This window comes from Manis pentadactyla, chromosome 5, assembly GCF_030020395.1.
Source record: "Manis pentadactyla isolate mManPen7 chromosome 5, mManPen7.hap1, whole genome shotgun sequence".
In the NCBI taxonomy this organism is placed as follows: Eukaryota; Metazoa; Chordata; class Mammalia; order Pholidota; family Manidae; genus Manis; species Manis pentadactyla.
In genome coordinates, this window is record NC_080023.1 from 143,408,562 (window position 1) to 143,432,259 (window position 23,698).

A 23,698-nucleotide genomic window follows, 5' to 3' on the forward strand; every position below is an offset into this window, starting at 1 on the left:
CTACTGCTATCCAAATAGCTAATATCATTTGAATTTTCATGTCCCATAGATCATAAATGGCAACAATGTTTTATTTCTGATAATCACTGTCAAGAAAAATTCTGGTTCAAACTGGAGTATAGACAGGAAACAGACAGTTGCTATTCCTGATACTCATTTAGAAAGAAAACTTACTGAGCTTGGAACCTCTTTCTAACAACCATGAAGAGAAACTGACAGCTCTCACCTTCTTTAGATAAAAACCCAGTCAGAAAAGGTGACATTTGCACCCACATAATGCAGCTAAGGTACTTTTCTGTGCCACTGCAAGCAATTGAGAATGTAAGAAAACTTTTGACATTATGCAAGATTTCTATCCTATAAAACTGATAGACTTAAAAAGCACAGGGCAGATGCAACATTAATCTGCTCCCACGTGTTTTATGGCTATTTAAAGGGCCTGCCAACATGAATAATGCACAGGAGTTATTTTTACATGAAATGTGCTCAGGAATTATAGAATGAACAACTCGATGATAGCATAGATTTCTGAAAGTCAAATTTACAAGACAGACAGAGTAACCACAAGTGTTACTTTTTTATCTTCTAGTCCCTGGAAATTTACAAGATAAGGCCAATTGCTTAACTGAGAATGATTTTGTATTTTATTTTCTGGGATTAGAAAAATGAAACTTAAAAAAACTTTTTCTAATTAGAAAATGACATGCTATAGCTACATAATATACATGAACAAACCAAAATTGCCTGAAGGAGAATAATTTTTTTCTATGGGAGGTGGCTGGTAAGAGGAAAAGAGAGACTAGTACTGATAGCCAAATTTAGTAGACATAACGGGTTGATAAAAACAATCATGTCTTCCAATTGTTTCCTTATTCTACTGTAAAAATCTACTTTTCCTTTGTAGAATTTGAATTTAAAGTATTCCAGTATGCATTAATAGCCAGACTGAACAATGAAACTGAATAAATAATCCAGAAATAGTCCCAGGTATAAATGGAAAGATTGTATATGAAAAAGGTTATATCTGAATTCACTAGGACAAAAAAACTGAACTCTTAAATGGTGCAAATGACAGACTTTTTAATAAATAGCATTTACACAACTATATAGCCCATTGAAAAGAGATGCAATTGAATTTTTCAATAAATTATATTGGGACCCTTAGATACCAGATTAGGGCAAAAGATGAACTTAAAAAAATAACTGTTGTGACAAAAGGATATCAAGTTACAAAAAGGTAAAATTGGATCCACACCTGACAACATGCAACATAAAACTCTCCCAGATGATCTAAGATCTAAATGTAAAAACTAGAAAGCATGCTAGAAAAAAGTATGGGTGAATTTCTTTATAAACTAGATGGAAAATGGATTTTCTGGTACTCAAAATCCAAAAGCAATAAAAGAAAATACTAATAGGATCATTACATAAAAACTCAAAAGAAAGCCTACATGCTAGAAAACATCATAAACAGATTCAAAAGGGAAAACAAACTGGGACAACATTTTTGCAGCTCTGTGATAAAGAGTTAATCCTTCTGAAGAGCTCTAAAAAAATTAAAGACCAGACATCAGATTGAAAAATGTGCAAAACACATGAGCAGAAACTCATAGAAAAATGTATATGCCTGGTACTTAAATATAAGAAAGGGTGCTTAATTTCATGCATAGTAAGAGAGATACATGTTAAAAATATATTAGTAGCATTTCCTACCATATTGACAAAAATAAAAACCTTGACAACACACTTTGTGATGAGGGGCAAAGAGCATCTTGCACATCACAGGGGAAAGAGAAAATGATAAAAGCAAAACAGAACAGAGCAAGAAACCTTTGAAGGAGAAGTTAGCAAACGGTCTTAGGAATTTGCCCTGAAACTGGACCTCTGTACATGTAAGGCAAAACATACATAAAGTCATTTTTGTTTTGTTTATTTCAGCCTCATACATACAGCAAAATATCAGTACAACCTAAATGTTCATCCTCGGGAGACTGGTTTAAAAAACTACATACACCAGGTGGTGTAGTCATACGCTGCTGTATCAAAGAATGTAGAGGATCCCCAGGACCGACAAGAGTGGTTTGAGGTTATATTAAGTAAAAAAGACAAGTTGTAAAGGCACATGATAAAATTCTACATTCTGTTTAAGAAACATAAGGACATTCTGTATATATATATTGAAAACCTGGCATCTAAGACCACAGGGAAAAGGTGAGCTTTTTATTAAATGATAGGATGGGACTGGATAGTGGTGTGTGTGTGTGTGTGTGTGTGTGTGTTTCCTTATTTTTGCAAACAGAAACCTTAGACGATAAAACTAGAAGGTAGGTAGAAATCAGGTGAGAAGGATGTGGATGGGAGTGAGCCTTTGATTAATCTTGAACTTTGAACACATAAACATTTTATATGTTCAAAATGTAAACTTAATCAAAACATAAAGAACAATAATCTCAAAAATTGGATATAATTAAAATGAATGTAACTGCGTGGCAGACTAGTTCACAGAAAACACATAAATTTAATAAATTTTGGACCTATATTCTTAGAAATATCCTGAGAGATAAAGAGATCTTCAAAGAAAGATTCAAATTTATCTAGTAGATTTATTATTAGTGTGACTAGTTTATTTATTCTGGAATTATTTTGTGTAACCTGTGACACAGAAGTTCATATTACAATGTGGTAAGGAACCAGAACTGCCACTACTTAAAAAAAGAATGAAAGAAATGCATATACAGAAGGAGAAAAAATGAGCAAGAAACCCAAGATCATGGATTAAATCAGATGTATTTGGACAGGTAATCCCACTGCAAGGACTATAATTTAAGGAAACAACAAAGGAGAAAAATGCTAAATGAAGACAGATTTTGCTTTAGAGTTACTTATAACAGCAAAAATAAAAGGAAATTGTGTCACTGTTCAATAGGAGATGGATGGTAAAGAGTTAATATAATTTCAACTCAATGGATTATTATTCAGCCATAAACTGATATATAGGAAAGATATTTGCATGATGGCTGTGCTTAGAATTAAAGACAGAATCCCTTTCTATTGCTCTGCCTACCTTGCTCTTGAACTCTTCTTTATGCAAGCTCCCATTTTTGGTGACTGAACCTTTATTAAGGCAATAATTCAAGATTAGCCCCTAAATAATTGGTTTTTTCTTCTCAGTCATACAGCCAATGGGATTTATTTAGAGCCATGGATGCATAATTCTAGTGTTTCAATGTAGTGCTAAGATTAATAGTGCGTGAAATTTTCGCCACATTCAACTAATACCAACAAATGCTATTAGAGCAATATGTTTTGTTAGGATTAAAAAATACTTTGAATGGGCTTGGAGACACCACAGCCTGAATGTCTGCCCTTGAGTCAACAATACCACACCTTAGTTTTTGTGGCAAAGATGCCATCAACACAGTCAGATGACACTCCTGAGCTTCCTATTTTCCATTGCCTCAGCAACTATGTGGTTTTAGATAACATGATTTATCACTTAACATCTTGTCAGAGAAACTAGCTCAATTTACAAAGGCAAAGCATGGTTCAGTTTGATATATTAATTTTCTTTTACAACTTTTTAGCTCCTTAATTCATAATCTTGAACTGGGCATGAATATTGGCAAATTAAAAGCAGAACATTTAAGGACACAATTAAGAGAAGCTTGATGAACTTCTAGTTTACTTGAAACATTTCTAAGAATTTACTGAATTTAGGGTAACGTAACATAGTTAAGTATCGGGGGTAAATATTTACATAGCAGAGAATCATTCTGTTATGACTTTATAATTTACATAAAGAATAATAATTTGTTTTTTTAAATAAAATATAGGGATTCTAGTCATACTTCTATAGGTCAAATGCTCTACAATACCCTCCAAATAAATGATTTATATTATAAACAATCAACTGGAACCGTGAAATTTTGAGCAGCTAGTCGTAAAGTTAAATATTGAGTGTAGTTTTCTGTTACTTACACAATATAGTGGCAAAAATAATCAAGTCAATAGTTAATTTCCCAAATCATTTGTATGTGCCCCAACACATGAAACTTCCTTTTTAACTCTTATTAAATTCGCACTAAGGTACTGTACGGATGAAAGTAAACGTAAATCATACATAGATACAAAATGAGTTACTTAACATCAGTTAAAGACAGCAAAACTTAATTTTTTTAAATATTTGTAAAAGGTGAAAGTATGTTCGGCAAACAATTTTTAACCAGATATTACAAATCCTGAAATCTCCTGGTAAGGAAATATTTCATGTACAAATTTAAACACTGTCTTAGCATTTTCTGAAATATGAATAATGAGCAAACAAACCTCTTTTTAAAAAACGTTGCTCAAGTTATTATTAAAAGTGAAAACTTTGCCAGAGACTGAGAAACCTACATAATATAGGTAAATGCAAACATACAAGGGGAAAAAATTGAAACCACCGCTGTTGCAACAAAGCATTTACTTTGTCAAATAATGAACTCAACTATGTCGATGAAATGTATGAGCTAATGGCTTGAAGTTTTAGGGATAACATCAGGCCCATTTAAGGAGTCCAACTATGAAACAAATTACAGCCTTTAATCTTCACAATAACCTGAGAAGTAGTACTATGAACTTCATTTTATAGATAAGGAATTCAAGATACGGAAAAGTTAAGCAACTGCCTGTGGCCATACAACACAGAACACTGGTGACACCTCTCAACCACGGTTGTCCCCTCAAAATGAGGTTGCAATACCACAAACACACCTGTAAGGGAACCAGGAAGAAGCTATGGCTTTGGAACATAACTACTCTGCAAGTAATGTCTATCCACTTTTAATTTAACCTCAGTTCAAGCTTTATCTTGACTTAAGAGCCTTTCAGGCAGGCCAAGTGGTATCAGTGTGATAAGATCCAAAGCCATAGGAAAGTGCTCTCCAGAAAGAATTATCAGTAGACCTGGAATCCCACTCTAGCAGTGCAGCAGGCATTAAACTGGCCTAACTGCCAAACTACAGTCCAGTTACTGTGGAAATAAATGAAATTCTTCTGTTTTGAATGACATATTGATGACACCAATGGTTTTCTGACAAAGCCAAAGTCTAAATTTGAAAGAAAAGAAAAAGTGGGACTAACGCTAATAGAATTTAAAAATGATCTATGATATAATACAAGATAAAATTCACCTGTACAATATTATCAAGGGATTTTTACCTAAAGAAGGACTTTCCTGGTTTAGATCACCAGAGAACTTGGTCTTTGTTATCCTTAATTAGGTATTTGCGCTACTGTGGGAATAAGCATCATTCTTACACTGGTATCCTAGTCCCAATGTGAGTGTGATTAACTTTGTAAGAACCAGTTTACAGAAGCATTTGCCCAAGTGAATTCAGCAGAATATTAAGTCTATGAGATGTGCTTGACAAAGACACCCATTGTCAAAAAGCCCCATCCAGGTCCAACACATCAAAGGCTCTGAGAAGTCCTATTGTAAAGAAACCCAGCATCTTCCAAACTTATTTGACCAAACACAACATTCCTAACACCTGTTAGTATTCCAAAGAACTCACTTGGAGAAATGCTGAGTTATTGTTTTGAAAAAGTATTCTCTGTTCCCGAGAGAAAATAAAGTGGCTATTCATAGGGTTACTCCTGCTTAAGGTCAACAACAGTGATCAGCAAATTCTTCCAACCTCATCGCTCTTACCTGAAACCGGTAATTCTTAATACAAATTAAAATGTCAAAAAGCACTGGATGACGAAGGACCAAAAGGCACAGAGAAAATGTTTTGCTGTGTGTGAGGCTGAAAGGTGAATTCTGAACTGTTCAACTCAATGATCCTGTTCCACAGTTAAACACCTACAAATATTCTGCTTAATTGGTTCCATTATTCCATCTCTTAGAAACCTCTATGGACGTTAATTTCAGTCATCTTAGAGAATTTTATTTCTGCCATTAACAAAGAGCTGTCAAATAGCAAATATTTTCCTACATTATTTTGACTTTTGATTGCCAGTCTTTCATAAGATCAATGCTATTTCTTCGGGTACACAAAATTTCACATTTTAGACAGCTAAGAATGTTAATTGCATTCATGTTCGGGAAAGAGAAAAAAATGGCAGTGAAACTATTCTTTCATCCCTGAAAATACCCACTGTGTGTCAGGTATCACACCCAAAGTCTGCAATTTAGGATCTCACATTTTTATGGTAAATGGAAGGAATGTAGGAATTGTCAGCCATTCCTCAAAGATGAGAAAATTGAATTTATCAGAATAAAATAGCACATACAGTTAATTTCTCCCACTCTGCCAACCTGCCTCACAAAGTCATCTAATGTCTCTCACATTCCAGCTGGCAAAGCCATTTCATATACGTGCATCATTTAATTGTCACAATACCTCCACGATAGACATAAATATTACCTTCACTCCTCAGACTTTTACTCCTGTTACATGTTACGTCAAATTACACTCCTGTTTTTACTCCTGTTGGACTGTGTGTCAAATTACATGCCAAATTACTTTAGAACCTAATCTCCAAAAAGAAGGTAGTTTAACTAATGTATATACACACACACACACACACACATATGCTTAATTATCTACCAGCCCCACTGGGTGCTACGAAGAATAAACTGGAAAGTGAACCTAAGGCAGGTAGGGAGTTAAGCAACCAGGAATGAGCTCCTAAAGTGTGTCCAACACCTGATTTGTGTTCTTGTTACCAACCATAACCCAACTCACCAGACAGTTCTAACTGGCAGGTATCACTCCCCCAGAGAAACCAAGAAGCCTTCTTTCCTTCTCTCTCTCAGTTAATATGTGCACTGGGAATTTGAATCTGGGTCTCTTTGCCCCCAAACCTTGTTTTTTTATTTCAAAACAGTGCTTCAGGCTTTGCTTCAATCCTTCATAATGCAGGAAAAGATGCCAATATGTTCTTAAGTGAAAGTAAATTGATCTAAAATTATTTTGATGGCTGGGAAAAATCTATTCAGCTGTCTGCAAATCTAGACAGTTTTCTAAAAAAGAACTGTCTTAGTACAATGGATTGCAGATGATCCTCTGCGGGTAGGTGTTTGGCTGCAAGACAAATGTGCTTAAAGTTCATTTTTCTACAGTTAATAAATAAAAAATAGATTTTCATAGGTAGGTCGAAATACCAGAGCTACAAAAGTATAAATCTCTCAGTGTGAAGTAATCCATAGTAATGTATGGAATTCTACTGTAAATAGATAAATTAGGCAACTATAGCTTGCTTTTGCCTGCTACAATACTTCACAGTGGACATCAGTTATACAGCTTATTTACTTCCTAAACATCATTAACGATGATAGCTAAAATGGATTTAACATATCCGATAGATGTGAGATCTGTGTTAAGTGCTTTTTATATGCTTTTATCATTGAGTCTGTAAAGTAACCAGATAAGACACACATGGAGATTATTTCCATAATTCTAATGAGGAAGCTAAGTCTCAGAGATGTGGAATAACATGCTGAGTTACACAGCTAGTGGTTGGCTTTGAGGCTCGGCCATCTGACCTTAAGAGCTTGTACACTTAGTGATGACACCCTGTTAGGCACTTCTAATGCACCAAGACCCAAGTTGAGTGTTCTGGGGTATAACAAAGTGAGCACAAATGTCCTGAAAGCAACATATCTACAATAAAGGCACTGTGCAAAAGCAGTCATGTCTCTTTCTGAAATGTTATCCACTACCTATTTCTATCCACTTCACCAATCATATTGATTATAAAAAGAAAACAAATCTACTTATCTGTATTAGCTCAATTGTGGAATCACCCTACAGTTCTACTCCCTAAAAGGAAATAAATCATAAACTTAGCTTTGCAATGTGATGAGACAACACTGTTACGGGGTGACGCATGTCCCTACAAAATGCACATATTGAATTCCTAAACCCTAGTATATCAGATTCTGACTGTGTTGGGGGATAAGGCCTTAAAAGTGCTAATTAAATTAAAGTGAGGCTGTTAGGGTGGGTCCTAATACAAATATGACTGGTATCCTTATAAGAAGAGGAAATTAGGATGCTGATCCATACAGAGGATCATGAAGACACAGGAAAAAGGGGTCATCTACAAGCCAAGGGGCCTCAGAAGAAAACCACCCTGCTGATACCTTGATTTCAGTCTTCAGTCCCCAGAACAGTGAAGAAATAAATTTCTGTTGTTTAAGCCATCCAGTCTGTGGTGCTTTGTAATCATAGCCAGAGGAAAGTAATATAATTACTATACTTTTCTCTTTATATAAAGTAAGTATAGCCTGTCAAGTTTAAGGAAGACTGTAATGAAAAGTAATATTTTTGACAGTCAAATAAAATCCATATTTTGAAAAAGAGATACCATCCACTTAAGCTAGCACTCTTTACTTTGAGTAGTGGTTCTCAAACTTGGTTGAACACAGGACTCCCTAGGGAACTTCAAAGAAAATATAGGTGCTTGATCCCCACACTAGACATCTTGATTTCATTGATCCAGGTGTGGCCTGGACATCAAGATTTTAAAAGCTCCCCGAGTGCTTCTCATATCTCTGCATTAGAACCTAAGTTTGAACCTGGCTTAGCGACAGGTTCACGATGTACAATTTAAGAAGTTAGTATCAAATATATCCACAAGATGGCGTATCATGGCATTTGAGAGAATTAAAATTGAAAAGTGTTTCCAACATGCAACTCTGTATCATTGCATGTTGAACAAATTGGGTTTAGACTGAAAAAAATTACGCCAGACAGGAGTGATGATAAAAATGAGTCACAGCCCTCTGAAATGACCTGAGGTTTATTTAACTCAGGTTACTACAAGGGGTCCACTCTGTCTACAGTGAGCATGCTCTTGGCGGCCCTGCCTTTCACCTGCTATTACCCCTTGACAGAACCACGACCTCCACCTCCCCTCTCCACAACTCTTCAGGGATCTTTTGAACTCTAACAGTTGGCCACTAAGACCAGTGACCACTATTACAAAAAACATAGATCTTTACTCAGCCACACATTTGTTCACTCATTGTTTTACAAATGGACATACATATATATTGAATAATATAAGTATTGCTTGAATGCTCAAATTTAATTCTTGATAAGAGACATATTCTTCTCCAATTTGAGAATGTTCACCAACATCCCAGAAAAGACAGCCTATCTATGATTGCTTTAAAAAAAAAAAAAAAAAAGCTTTTAACCATTAGATTAGATATTCTATACTTCAATGGTAGCTTAAAAAATCTCTTGTTCAGTGTTGAATGGCCATGAGGTGAGGGGCAGGTAGAAAATGGCCAGGAGGGTGAGGGGCAGTGGAAAAGGCAACAGAGTTTTAAATGCAAATACCTACCAAGGGAACCATTCCTTACCTCCCTCAGCATCCTGATATTTCTGCTACCAAGTCTCTGACTAGTTATATAAAGGTTTTTGTTTCCAAGGAAACCACTGACATCTATGGAATTTAATGAACATAAAAAAGGAACTATGCCATATAATTTACATCTGGAGATAAATTCGAAGAGCTGTCAAAAGCATAGCACATGCAGATAATTCTGTGAATTTTTAGCGTTATTTTTCTCTATTTAGTACAGAAGTAAATAAACACATTTATGGTGCAAGAATGAAAAAAACAAGCAAAGAACAACAAAAAACTATTTATTACTCCATGACAGGTAAACTAAGAAATAGTTGGAACTCAGAATATAGGCCAAAGGTAGATCTCCTTAGCTAAGAGAGAAATTTTAATTTTGTTGTATAAAGGGTTTTTCTTCATCTTTCCTAAACCTCAAATACCTACATCAAATTTTGTGACTGTGGCTTCACGCAATGGTGTAATCTGTACAAAGTCAGGGAAATAGCTTATAATCAGCAAAAGGGAACAATAAATAAAGCTCTCATTTCAACTCCAGTCCTCATAGATGATTCATTGAAACTACTGTTGTATAACATAAAAATTACAGCTCATTATGAGATTTATATATTGGCATCCAGATTCTATAATGAGCTATTTGAGATTTGATAGTGCTTAAACTATTTTTTAAATTAGAAGGAAATTCTAATGATACAGGAAAAAAATTAAAGCATACATAAAATGGTATCTTCCATAAAATTATAAGTGTGCAAAAGTGGAAACAACCTAGAAGTTTCCACTATTCTACCCAAATGACTCCTCCCTCCTTCTTAAAATATTTTTTAGTTCTCCAGGATATACTCTCGTCTAATTCTTCTCCCTCCCCATTTCAGTCTCTTCCTTTTGCTATTGTGGCAAAATATACACACCATAAAATTTACTATTTTAATGTTTTTCATGTGTATAGTTTAGTGGCATTAATATATACTGTTGTGTTCTGTAACCATCACCACCATTTATCTCCAGAACTTTTCGATCTTATCAAACTGAAACCCTGTATCCAATTAAACAACTCCCCATTTCCCCCTCCTCCCAGCCCCTGGAAGCTGCCTCTACTTTCTGGCTCTATGAATTTGACTACCCTAGGGCCCTCGTATGAGTGCAATCATACAATATGTGTCCTTTCCTGCCTAGCTTATTTCACTTAGCATTATGTCTTCAGTTTACTGCTAGCTTATTTCACTTAGCATTATGTCTTCAGTTTATCCATGTTATAGCCAGTATCAAAATTGCATTCCTTTGTAAGCTGAATAGTATTTCATTGTATGTCTCTACCATATTTTGTATATCCAGTTATCTATCAATGAACATTTGAACTGTTTCCACTCTCTTGGCTATTGAGAACGCGTCTATGAACACTGGTGTACACGTACTGTTTGAGGTTTCTGCTTTCAATTCTTTTGGATATATACCATTCATTCTTTGTCTATTTTTGCTGTGTCTTCTTTACCTCCTCAAAGTCCAAATGCTGGAGTTCCCAGGGCTCAGACATTAGCCCTCTTTATTTTGTACTTACATTCTTTAGGTAACCTTACTTGGCTTTGAGATTTCAATATTCAGTGTTAAAACTCTGTGGCCAACATTTCCCCTGAACACCAGAAATTTTATATCCAAATAGGACATCGTCAGATAGAATTCTAACAGGCATCTCAAGTTTTTAAATATCCAGAAAAACCAAACTCTGAATTGTTCTATTTAACTGTGTTTCTTTCCTCCTTCCCATCTCAGTCATGGCAACTCAATTCTTCCACCTTCCCAGGTCAAAACACTAAGAGTTGTTCTGAATCCTTTTTTTTTTCCCCACACTGTATATCTAACACATTCACAAATGCTGTAGATTCACTATTCAAATTCTGATTATTTTTCTCTACCTCTTCACTGCTTGGTCAAAATTGTCATCAATGCCGCCCAGCTGCCCATGTAGTCTCTCTTAGTCCTTTGTCCTCTATGGTCTACCTTCTACACAGTGTGGCCAGCGATGCTTTTAAAAGCAAGTGAGATCTTGTCACTCCTGTGCTCAGACCTTTCAGACCCCTTACAGTTCTCTCAGAGGAAGAAGCCACAGTCATTAGGATGGCCTACAAGGCCCAGGATAAGGTGGGCCCTACCTACCTCTATGCCTTCATCATCCTCTCTCTCTTGCAATCCACTGTACCCACACTGGCCTTGACATTACTCAAATATGCCAAGCATGTTCCTACCTCAGGGCCTTTGCTCTTTCTGTGTCCTCTGTCTGGAATGCTCCTCACTTCCTTAATTAATATCTCTATTCCTATGACCTCATCTTATCACAAGAACTACTCCACTAGGCTCTACAAAAGTTGAAATTAAACTATAAAAATATTTTTCAGTGATATTGCTGCATGCATAATGGAGAGCTGAATGTCTGCAGCCCACGGTCTTCATGTACTAAAACCCGGGAGAGCCAAATAACCACGGGATACCTTCCTCTGCTGTCCAAAGCAATCCTAGAACTACTTTTGAGAAGCCACATGCCAAGTTTGACAAAGGCTGTCTTTTCTTTTATTTTTTTAGGCCCCGGTGACATCACAGATTTTTATTTACATAAAGGATGGACAGATTGCACAATAATCCATGGCTCTGAGGGTAACAGCAAGTCCAAAGAAAGCGTTGACATGTGCTTAGTATGTTTTACTTAAGAAGGTATGACAGAGAGCAACAGAACAGTGTAAATTGTCCTTGAGCAGTTTATTTGCAAAAGACTCAGATGGGCAAGAATCAGTTACAGCTAATACTCCCCTGTGTCCAGTGTAGCAGGAAGAACAGGGGTTTGGGCACCTCACATCCAGGAAGCGCTACCACCTTCCTGCGTGCCCTTGGACAAGCCACCAACCACAGTTTCCTGCCTTATTTAATTTAATTTAATTTAATTTTGATATCGTTAATGTACAATTACTTGAACAACATTATGGTTACTAGACTCCCCCTATTATCAAGTCCCCCCCCACATACCCCATTACAGTCACTGTACATCAGCATAGTAAGATGCTACCCCCCTACATTATGTGTGCTAATCGTAATGCCCCGTTTTCCCCCTTATCCCTTCCTTCCAACCAATCCTCCCCAGTCCCTTTTGCTTTGGTAACTGTTAGTCCATTCTTGGGTTCTGTGAGTCTGCTGCTGTTTTGTTCCTTCAGTTTTTGCTTTGTTGTTATACTCCACAGATGAGTGAAATAATTTGATACTTGTCTTTCTCTGCCTGGCTTATTTCACTGAGCACAATACCCTCTAACTCCATCCATGTTGTTGCAAACGGTAGGATTTGTTTTCTTCTTATGGCTGAGTAATATTCCATTGTGTATATGTACCACATCTTCTTTATCCATTCATCTACTGATGGACACTTGGGTTGCTTCCATTTCTTGGCTATTGTAAATAGTGCTGTGATAAACATAGGGGTACATATGTCTTTTTCAAACTGGGCTGCTGCATTCTTAGGGTAAATTCCTAGGAGTGGGACTCCTGGGTAAAATGGTATTTCTATTTTGAGTTTCTTGAGGAACCTCCATACTGCTTTCCACAATGGTTGAACTAGTTTACATTCCCACTAGCAGTGTAGGAGGGTTCCCCTTTCTCCACAACCTTGCCACCATTTGTTGTTGTTGTCTTTTGGATGTTGAATGTCCTAACTGGTGTGAGGTGATATCTCATTGTGGTTTTAATTTGCATTTCTCTGATGATTAGCGATGTGGAGCATCTTTTCATGTGTCTGTTGGCCATCAGAATTTCTTCTTTGGAGAACTGTCTGTTCAGCTCCTGTGCCCATTTTTTAATTGGCTTATTTGTTTTTTTGTTTGTTGGCCTGGGTGAGTTCTTTATATAATTTGGATGTCAACCCCTTATCAGATATGTCATTTATGAATATATTCTCCCATACTGTAGGATGTCTTTTTGTTCTACTGATGGTGTCCTTTGCTGTACAGAAGCTTTTTAGTTTGATATAGTCATTATCATTTTCATTTTTCATTATCAATTGTTCATTTTTGCTTTTGTTTCCCTTGCCAGGGGAGATATGTTCATGAAAAAGTTGCTCAGGTTTATGTCCAAGAGATTTTTGCCTATGGTTTTTTCTAAAAGTTTTATAGTTTCATGACTTACATTCAGGTCTTTGATCCACTTTGAGTTTACTTTTGTTTACGGGGTTAGACAGTGATCCAGTTTCATTCTCTTACATGTAGCTGTCCAGTTTTGCCAACACCAGCTGTTGAAGAGGCTGTCATTTCCCCATTGTATATCCATGGCTCTTTTATCATATATTAATTGCCATATACGCTTGGGTTTATATCTGGACTCTATTCTGTTCCACTGGTCCGTGGCTCTGTTCTTGTGCTAGTACCAAATTGTCTTGATTACTGTGGCTTTGTAGTAGAGCTTAAGGTCTGGGAGCGTAATTCCCCCAGCTTTATTCTTCCTTCTCAGAATTGCTTTGGCTATTCGTGGTCTTTTGTGGTTCCATATGAATTTTAGAACTATTTGCTCTAGTTCAGTGAAGAATGCTGTAGGTAGTTTGATAGGGATTTCATTGAATCTGTAGATTGCTTTAGGCAAGATGGCCATTTTGACAATATTAATTCTTCCTAACCAAGAGCATGGGATGAATTTCCATTTATCAGTGTCCTCTTTAATTTCTCTTAAGAGTGTCTTATAGTTTTCAGGGTATAGGTCTTTCACTCCCTTGGTTAGGTTTATTCCTAGGCATTTTATTCTTTTTGATATAATTGTGAATGGCATTGTTTTCCTGATTTTCTGCTAGTTCATCATTAATGTATAGGAATGCAACATATTTTTGTGTATTAATTTTGTATCCCATAACTTTGCTGAATTCAGATATTAGATCTAGTAGTTTTTGAGTGGATTCTTTAGGGTTTTTTATGTACAATATCATGTCATCTGCAAAAAGGGGCAGTTTGACTTCTTCCTTGCCAATCTGGATGCCTTTTATTTCTTTGTGTTGTATGATTACCATGGCTCGGACCTCCAGAACTATGTTGAATAAAAGTGGGGAGAGTGGGCATCCTAATCTTGTTCCCAATCTTAAAGGAAAAGCTTTCAGCTTCTCGCTGTGAAGTATGATGTTGGCTGTGGGTTTGTCATATATGGCCTTTATTATGTTGAGGTACTTGCCCTCTAGACCCATTTTGTTGAGAGTTTTTATCATGAATAGATGTTGAATTTTGTCAAATGCTTTTTCAACATCTATGGAGATGATCATGTGGTTTTTGTCCTTCTTTTTGTTGATGTAGTGGATGATGTTGATGGATTTTCGAATGCTGTACCATCCTTGCATCCCTGGGATGAACCCCACTTGATCAGGATGGATGATCTTTTTGATGTATTTTTAAATTCGGTTTGCTAATATTTTGTTGAGTATTTTTGCATCTATATTCATCAGGGATATTGGTCAGTAATTTTCTTTTCTTATGGTGTCTTTGCCTGGTTTTGGTATTACAGTGATGTTGGCCTCATAGAATGAGTTTGGAAGTATTCCCTCCTCTTCTATTTTTTGGAAAACTTTAAGGAGGATGGGTATTAGGTCTTCACTAAATGTTTGATAAAATTCAGCAGTGGCTTTCTTTTATTTTTGTTTACATTGTACCTTACCTTGGTTAGATTATGACCTGATTTTCTCTGACCAAGGTAAGAAGTTCCAATCTATGTAAATCTGCTTGACATCAGTTATATCATCTGTAAGATAGAACGCCTTGGCTTAATAACTTCCCATTCTACAAGCTGGAAACAAGGGTTGTGTGAACTGACACACCTAAAATCATGTGCCCTTCTTCTACCACATTTCATAGATTGCACAGACAGACACTCATTAATGGCAGGGCTGTCACCCAAACCAACATCTACACTTTTTTAATGCCATCTACTTTTCAATAAACCAGCGGATGAAATACTTTCTAAGAATCCTGAAGATAAAGAAAATATCTTTTTCAGCAACAGTTTGAAACCATTCTTGGCCCATAGTAAAAACTATACTCTTTATTGGGACCTGGGATCTACATCCACATACATAAGAAAGCATCACAGAACAACTTGCTGTGTACAAGATGCTGATAGCTTTCACCCTAGTCAAGATTATTTCATTTTAGTAATGCTGTCCATGAGCCACTAAATTATCTGCTGGGTTAGGAACCACTAATAGATCAGGCACCACAGTGATGAACACTCTTTTGAAAAGTAAAGACCTTTTGAAATTAAGATCCAGAGAGTATATTCTAGTCTAAACAAGATGACTATACCACAGTACCTTGCGTTTACACACACTTCGTAAACTTGGGAGGGAGGGAAAATGAGAACAAGAAAGGAAACATAAATACATTTATCTTTCAAAGGACAGGATTTTTTTTTTCATTTACTTTTTACATTTGGATAAAAATCTAATTTCTTTCCAGTGAGTGAGAAATTTCAAAGCTGGTAACTTGAACAAAGGCTGTATACAGGAAAGCAGATCTGGAATTGTATGAATTGTGGTGGGAGTCAACATTTAGAATTCATTAACAGGACAACACATGGAAGCTTTTCCATTTCTTATAAATGTTATTTCAAATCACAGCAGGCATAGAAAACTGTTCATCTTCAACCAGATCATGAATTGTTATGTAATGAGATTCTGTGAAAAACAAAAATAATATGAATATGCAGATAAATATTTGCGGGGTGCCTGGGTATCTTGATAAATAATATCTGCTCCACACATGGTACTCCTCCTTTTATGGTCTCTAAACCCACGCAGAAAGTCTTCCACGAAATCTGTCTTCATGTTACACTGCCTTCTTGTCCCAAGTTTCCAAGGTTTTCTCACTCGTACTGATATCTTTACACTTTTTAATGTTCTACTCTCACTCCTGCTGCTTCTCTTCTAGCCAGCACACTGGTTTCCTTTTATTTCCTTTTCTTCCTCCAGGTTGTATGCCTCCTGCTACAAGGTGGTTACACTATAATCATTCTGGAATAATTTGGAGAAAGCAGGTGTCTCCTTTGGTCCCTGAAATACAGACCTGATGCTATAGAGGGAAGCCGGGAGCTGCCAGGGACAGCATGCGAAGGCTGGCCACCCGGAGAATCTTGAGGTTGGAGGAGGAATCCCTCCAGCACCTTGGAAGTCAGACTGGTGAAAGAAAGAGGCATACACCTCAGAGACATTTTTGGAGCCGCTGAATGAGGCTTCACCTGAACCTGCACTTTTGTTGAAATTTTCAATACACTGCAATCATTTTTAATAAATTGTTTTTAACTTATCCAGTTGGAGCTGACATTTTCTTTTGCAACTTAAAGATTTTTAAACTGATATTAATACCAACTTCATTCCTCCCTGGGAATCCACAAAGCCCCTGTCGGCCAAGCCCCTCCTCCAGTCTCTCTTTACATTAACTTTTCCAAATTAAGTGAATGAAATGAAACCGGACTTCCCACAAATCTGACTTGGCTTTTAAAATAATAATAAATACAAAAGTAATGGTGGTAATACCAGTAATAGCGGCTAGTATGGAATGAATGATTATTATACAGTGATAATAAGTTAAAGCAGTGGTACTCAAATTTTGCTCTAAATTTGCTTTTCAAAACACTGATGTCCACGCCACAATTACACCAATTAGATTCCTGTAGCACCAGAATCTATGGGGGTAGGGAACAGGCATCAGTGCTTGTTAAAGCTGTGTAGGTGATTTCACAAGCAGTTAAATTTGAACCCTCCTCTGCTAAAGGTTTGTTAATGAATTTTTTTATTTCACTTAATCCCTACAGCAAGGAAAGATAGTGCTCAATCATATCATCATCAATATTATCACTGTTTAATGAGGAAGAAGTATGGGTCTCAGGAAGTTCACACAGGTAAGAGTATTCAGAGTCCATGCCTGCCCTCAAGAGAAGCCTTTTAGGACCTAATAGTCACTTATCAGCTGCACACAGTACAGATGCTACTTCTGTTTATTTATCATCAGTCAATAGACATTTACCAAACTGCACCCACCAATGAAACACTTTATAATTGATAAGCAGGCTGTACATTGCAATAAAAGAGACAGATTCAAGCCTGAAAGAAACTCTGACTTTGACTCCCAATGCCTGGAGACAAAGGTGGGTCTGATAGAGTATAGGCAGCTGTCTTTACTCAATATTGAAAATGAAATTTCAAGTTAGGCCAATAAACTTGAGTTAAAAGACAAACTGTATAATTGTGTTGAAACCAACAGGTTTACATGAAACAAGGCTGAAATGTTGTTGGGAGAAGAGGAAGAAAAAAATTCTCTCCCACATTGAAAACTGAACAACTCTGCATCAAGAAGGCATTAGTAATGATAAGCTTGATACTGGAGGCCAACCTATGGAAATTCCACTATAGCACCAAGAGCTGAATGTCAATAATAGACTGCTTTTACATGAAAACTTCTAGAAACCTTCTTACAATTCTGGTGTTTCTTTTTTCTTTTTCACATTTTCCTGTAGATCCTTTTGACCCCTTCAGCAATAAAAACAGTTTTGGGGTGTTGGCTGTACGGCAGAGTTTGCCAGCAACTGCTGCCCTGCTATGTACCTGAAGAATAATCGTTCCAGGTGATCTTTTTTTTTCCTGCATCTCCACAGCAACAGATCATTTTTGATGTAAAAGAAAGCATTTTGACTTTTAAAGAATAAAACAAAAGTTACAGGCAGAAACTCAAATAGAAAATCGCTAGTTTTATATCAGTTATGGAAAGACACACAAGTTCTTGAGTGGCACCTTGTACTTCCCTAATTGCCAATATTACCTTTGCGAGAAAGGTAGTATTTAAAGTGTTGAAATTTAAATACGATCAAGAGTTCCCCACTTTGATGGTGAATCAATACATTTTCCCATTAGAACCTAACCAAATAACCTAAGTTTTAAAAGTATGTGTATGTTCTTTATTTAAACAAACTGAGGACACTGCTTTGAATATTACTTCAGTAGCTTTTCCAAACCAAAACAAATTGACATTCCACACCATGGATCCCAAAGTATGCCAGTTTTGCAGAAAGAAAACTCCCCACCCTTTGGCGTCATGGAAGGACTGACTTCAGCTGCAAAACATTTGAGCTATAGGGTCTTGTTTATCATGTCTAAAGGTTAATTCATATACGTTTATGAGGCTCCAGGAATTTTTCAAATAATTTCAAGCACATTTTAACTATTTAGAATTAATTATCCAGTAACTTTGCCATTGTTATGTTTTTTCCAAAACAAAACTAAATCTAGAGGGCATGAAGCAAGCCCCAATGTCCAACTGCCTCTGTGTTTATTCATTGTTTCATCCTTTTAAGAAAAGTGGAAGTATTTAGGGCATACAGGCCTCTGGAAGGACCAGCTGTTTTATTGTGTTTTACAACATCCATAACAGAGAAACTTGTAATTGGGGCAATTAATTGATACCGTAACATGGCTAAAGAACCAAGGGAGCATCGGGTGCGAGCACAGCACTCCGCTTCTTACCTTGGGAGCTTTGGCATGTCTCCCATATCTGGCATCCTTGACAAGACTGAGATCTAACAGCTCCGTCTCCTGGAAGGCAAACATGTAAAATCGTTAAACATCCACACAGATCGCTTGTCTTTGTTTTCTATCATTGATATCACTTTTAAAAAAATAGTATTATCTTGAGACTTGCCTCAAGATTTCTCTGCAGTGGGGATATTTTTCCCTCTTACATCGCTTATCAATCAAATTGGAATGGAAACAAAAAGAGAGCTAACAGCTAACTGCTCTGTTCAATATATATTCTAATACATTTTGAAAGTACAATGTGTGTGGCTCGGGTCTGCAGTCTGTCCTACAAGCCATTCCTAAATCATGATGAATGAGGCCTTCCTGATCCATTGTTGAAAATAATCCTGAGAGTCACTTTGAGTGTAAGTGAGCCTATGGTTGTGGGAGGTGGGATTATGGAGCAGCAGTGGAAGGAGAAGCTCCCATTAGCACACGGAATACCCAGCTCACCTGGTCAAGGTAGACATGCATCTGACTCCACAACCTGCAGCACCCTCACCCCAGCCTTCTGCACACAGCCTTATCCCTGGTCTTTCCCTTTACTTATGCTGTATTGCTGAACAATTATATGCAAGTTACTCAAGGTTACAAGACAAAAAACATGTGACAGAGTCTCTGGATAGACTTGCCATCAAATAGGAGAACAAAAAAAATTTTTATGTGTAAGACAAGGGAAAGTGTGCTAATGCCAAATTTAAAATTAACTGCTATGGGAGGGAATCAACAGAGGAAAGATAGTTTTTCCCCTATGGGCTCAGGGAAAAGTCCACGGAGGAGTCACTGAGCATGGAGAAGAGAAGTGGGAGGAAAGGCTCTCACCCCATTAGGAGGGTCCAATAGGAGCAAATAACCGGACAAGGAAAGCCCAGAGTTTCGGGCAGAACCTTGAGGTAATCACAGCCTTTATACACTTAGAGATGGAGAACATTGCAGGAGGAGTGGGTAGGGTGGAGGAGAGGGGTAGAGAGGCTCCCAGGAGTAAGGCACAGCACCAGCAGAGGCGCAACAGCAGTGCAGAAGGGATGCCCATGGGCTATATTCAATGACGCCATTGCTGGACCATAGAACATATGAAAAACAGTCCAGGGAGATGACGCCAGAAAGGGATAGAGGCAGAAGGATGGAAATCCTGAAAGTCAGGCTAAGGACACTGAGCCAGGAGGTTTGTGACACCCACGTCACCAAGTTCTATGGCGAACTCGATCACCAGCCAGGTGGGACTGCAGCACAGTGAGCAGAGTCATCTTGGTGACTCCAGCCATCCAACCCGTTTTCTAGATAGTAACCCAGTTGGATCTAGGTGGGTATCTAACCCCCTTCTCCTTGCAGGAGGCACTGCATCAAAATTCAGCTGCTCAAAGGCCCTCTGGACAGGACTGGCTGTAACTTCTCATAAGTCTTAACATCTCCAAGCACTAGCAGCTGAGGTTTCCAAACAATTCCTGCAAACAGTTGCCACCAATTCTAAATGTTTGGTGCAAAATGGTCTGATTATTTTCCTGTCTTAAGGTTGGACTCACAATTGCAGTATAATTAAGGGTCAAAGAAGAGGTGGAGTCTGTCCATTGGCATGCAAACCCACACAGTGGTCTGACAGACCACAGGCCCTAGCCCACCTTCCCGTGGGCTGAAGGGAGAACAGGAAACAATGCCTTCTTTTCTGCTGCTCACACTGCTCTTGTAAGTCTGCTTTTCCCTATTTTACTGTATTACAGGACCCATTCCCTGCTGTGTGTGACTCAGTGGAAATCCATCCAAACCCTAGGATTTGACAAATAGAAACCCAGCAACGATCTTGCAGGACAGAGTAAATGGTACCATAGGTCCCCTAAGACTGCACCACCCACAATATGGAAGGTCACCTTATGAGTGTTAGGAAAGAATGTTAACAGCCTCAACACTTAGCGAATGCATCCTAAGGTCCTCAGACATGAGGAAGTGGGGCACCTGACCCAGGTTTCTTTATCTCCATAGCAACAACAACCAAAAGAGTTGTTGGAAGAGGAAAAACAGGAAGAGAACCAAGCTTGAATCTAGAAGCTTAATCTAGAAGACCAGGTATAAGTGGAGATCTGAGAGGCAGGGGACTGGAGGAAGAAGTATTAAGGAGAAAGATGAGAGTGATAATGTGGAGGTAGAATTGCCTAAAGGAAAGTGAGGAGTCATAAACAGCTCTAGGCTTTCCATCTTCTTTACTGGGACTTGGATGTTTGGGCAAAATGACAGTGCATTTTGGAGATGTTAGTTTGAGGGGCTTGAACAAGTGGAAATGCCAGTCATTAATTCACCCAAGCATTATTTATCAAATGCTGCAATGTGTCAGGTACAGGCCACATACTGAGGAATGACACCAAAAAAAATACAAAGATGAGGTATCTGTTTTGAGAGCTCATGCCCAAAACCAGAGCATATACTCTAAAGGAGCCCTTCAAGGTGCATTCAGATGTGGACTATGAAGGGTTATAGAGCATCTTTTCAGCCAGAACACAAGGAGGATGAAGAGTTTGCCAACCTTATAATCCTGTGTGTTTGTGGGAGGGGAGAGTTCCAGGGAGAGGAAACAGCAGGTACAAATGCAGAGACAATTTTCTGCACAAACTGTGGGCAGAAAACTACGAGTCACTTGGGGTACACAGCTGGGGTGCATGGAGAGTTACCACAATCACCTCCACTCTTGGTCATTGTGGGTGTGATTTCTTTACATTTATTCCCAAAACACTGACATTTTCTTTGACGTGCTTTTCTATATATGTTGCACGATGTTTTACATACACATGAATTAGAAATCACACACACACACACACACACACACAATATATATTTGCCTAATTTTAGAGCAACATTTTTTATTCAAGGAAATTCCTCCCAGTAGAACAAACAATAAACATAAACTTTACTTATTTGTTTATACACACCAAGCCCAAATTGAGTTCACAAAGAATTAGATCTTGGTAGGCATCATTATATAGCCTTTTATATTACAGATAATGATCCTGTTTTCTATTTTCAGCTCCAGAGGAAACATTCATTCCCCAAGTCACAGAAGGACAGTTAACACCAGCTGCCCTGGGGATTCATTCCGATGCCACAGCGACTAAGAAACTTCTCTCATGCAAGTGTAGAATTGAGTGTGCAGGAAAACCACCACAGGGCACCATCATCGTGGGTAATGTGGCATGGGAAAAACCCAGGTGGAAAAGCTGTCCATGGACTCGTTTAGCTACAGAGCGATAATTAAAATAGCGCCTTCAGCTTCTATTAAACATGCAATAGCCACCCCTCTGGGTTTAAGTACATTCCATTCTCTCCTCCACTAAAAAGGAAATGAGGAACCAAATGCACAGGACCAAAAAATGTTGTTTGTGCCATTAAAACTTTTTCTAGGTTAATTTTCTTGTGTTAATAGTTTTAACAATCTACTCTCATTATTAGAAAGCAGTGAAACAGTCACTTTCTCAGTTCATTTAAGAGATACTGTTTTCCAGCTTCCTGGAATCCACTATTCCTTTACTCCTTTCTTTAAGGGAGGGAAGTCACATGATTTGTAGGCAAAAACCCTGAGTTTAACTAAGGGCCCCAACATTAACCAGTCATATCTTCAGCCAATCGCTATACCACACCAAGCATCAATTTCACCATCTATAAAATGAGAATGATAATATTTTCTACCCTAGTGGGTCTCAAACCATAGCCTGCATTACAGTCATTTCAAAGATTTGTTAAAATACAGGTTGGCTGGCAGCCATCCAGGGTTTCTGGTCAATACGACTGGGCTAGACATGACAATATGAATCTCTAATAAGCTCTTGGGTGGTACTGATGATGCTGGACTAGGGACCCTACGTTGACAAGCACAGATACATATACTCATTCATAGGGCTGTTATTATACTGCTTTTTAGGTGAACATGACTGACAAAAACTGTACATTATTTATATGTTGTATTATGTTATATGAAGAATCTTGTAACTGTCATTTCTGTATATAAGGAAACATTACATGAATTTATGACACCTACTAAATGCACAAGTGTGTCTAGTGCTGAATAATCTAGGATTAAGTTGTATTTAATTGAAGAAAAGCTATGGAATGACAAATGCCATTGACTCCTATTCTACTATCATTAGCATGAAAGGTTACCCTATATAAGTAAATGTCTCTGGAAATTCCAGCAGTGATTGAAATTGTTTCATTTGCTGAAAAAAAGGCTGTACTCTATAACCTTGGCATCTCACTGAATAATATTAGAGGCACCTCTAGAAAAGTGGAAGAAGAAAATTTGTACTTGTTTACCTTGAAGCCCACCCAACAGTAAAAAGGGGACTGGAGTGCCCAAGGGTCTGTGGGCTACCAAGACCATTACAGAAGAATGAACTAACAGGCCCCCTCTATTTCCAGGGCACACCATGGCCTCCTGCAAAGCCTGGAAAGGACCCCAACACATAGACCAGGGTGCAACAGATGTACCTTCTCCCTTGGTCAATATGGATAAAAATGAATTAACAGTAATCAAGGATGTATTTTTGATATCTTGAATGAGTGATGAGAAAACAGAGACAGGCAGTGAAGGGAAGACCAAATTGTCTCTGATGTTTACTATTCAGCAGCAAGATTTCAATCCATCAGCCACAAGCACACTGCGAGGTAGATGAGCCGTGAAATGCACTGCAAACTCAGGAAAGAAGACAATATAAAACTCAACTCTTTTCCAGAATACCAATTTTGGGGCATTGTCACCAAATTCCATTAGTCACCCAATATAATAAC

The 23,698-nt window shown here is 37.7% G+C and overlaps 1 protein-coding gene across 6 annotated transcripts in view; it reads right to left on the reverse strand.

Annotated features, from left to right (window-relative positions):
* Window positions 1–23,698, reverse strand: part of PLCB1 (phospholipase C beta 1) — a 669,546-nt gene that overhangs the window by 428,961 nt on the left and 216,887 nt on the right. For all 6 annotated transcript variants that reach the window (XM_036880079.2, XM_057502745.1, XM_057502747.1 and 3 more), the window contains one exon: window positions 18,878–18,946. In XM_036880079.2, the coding sequence (XP_036735974.1) occupies window positions 18,878–18,946 (69 nt within the window). The remainder of the gene's footprint in view (window positions 1–18,877; window positions 18,947–23,698) is intronic.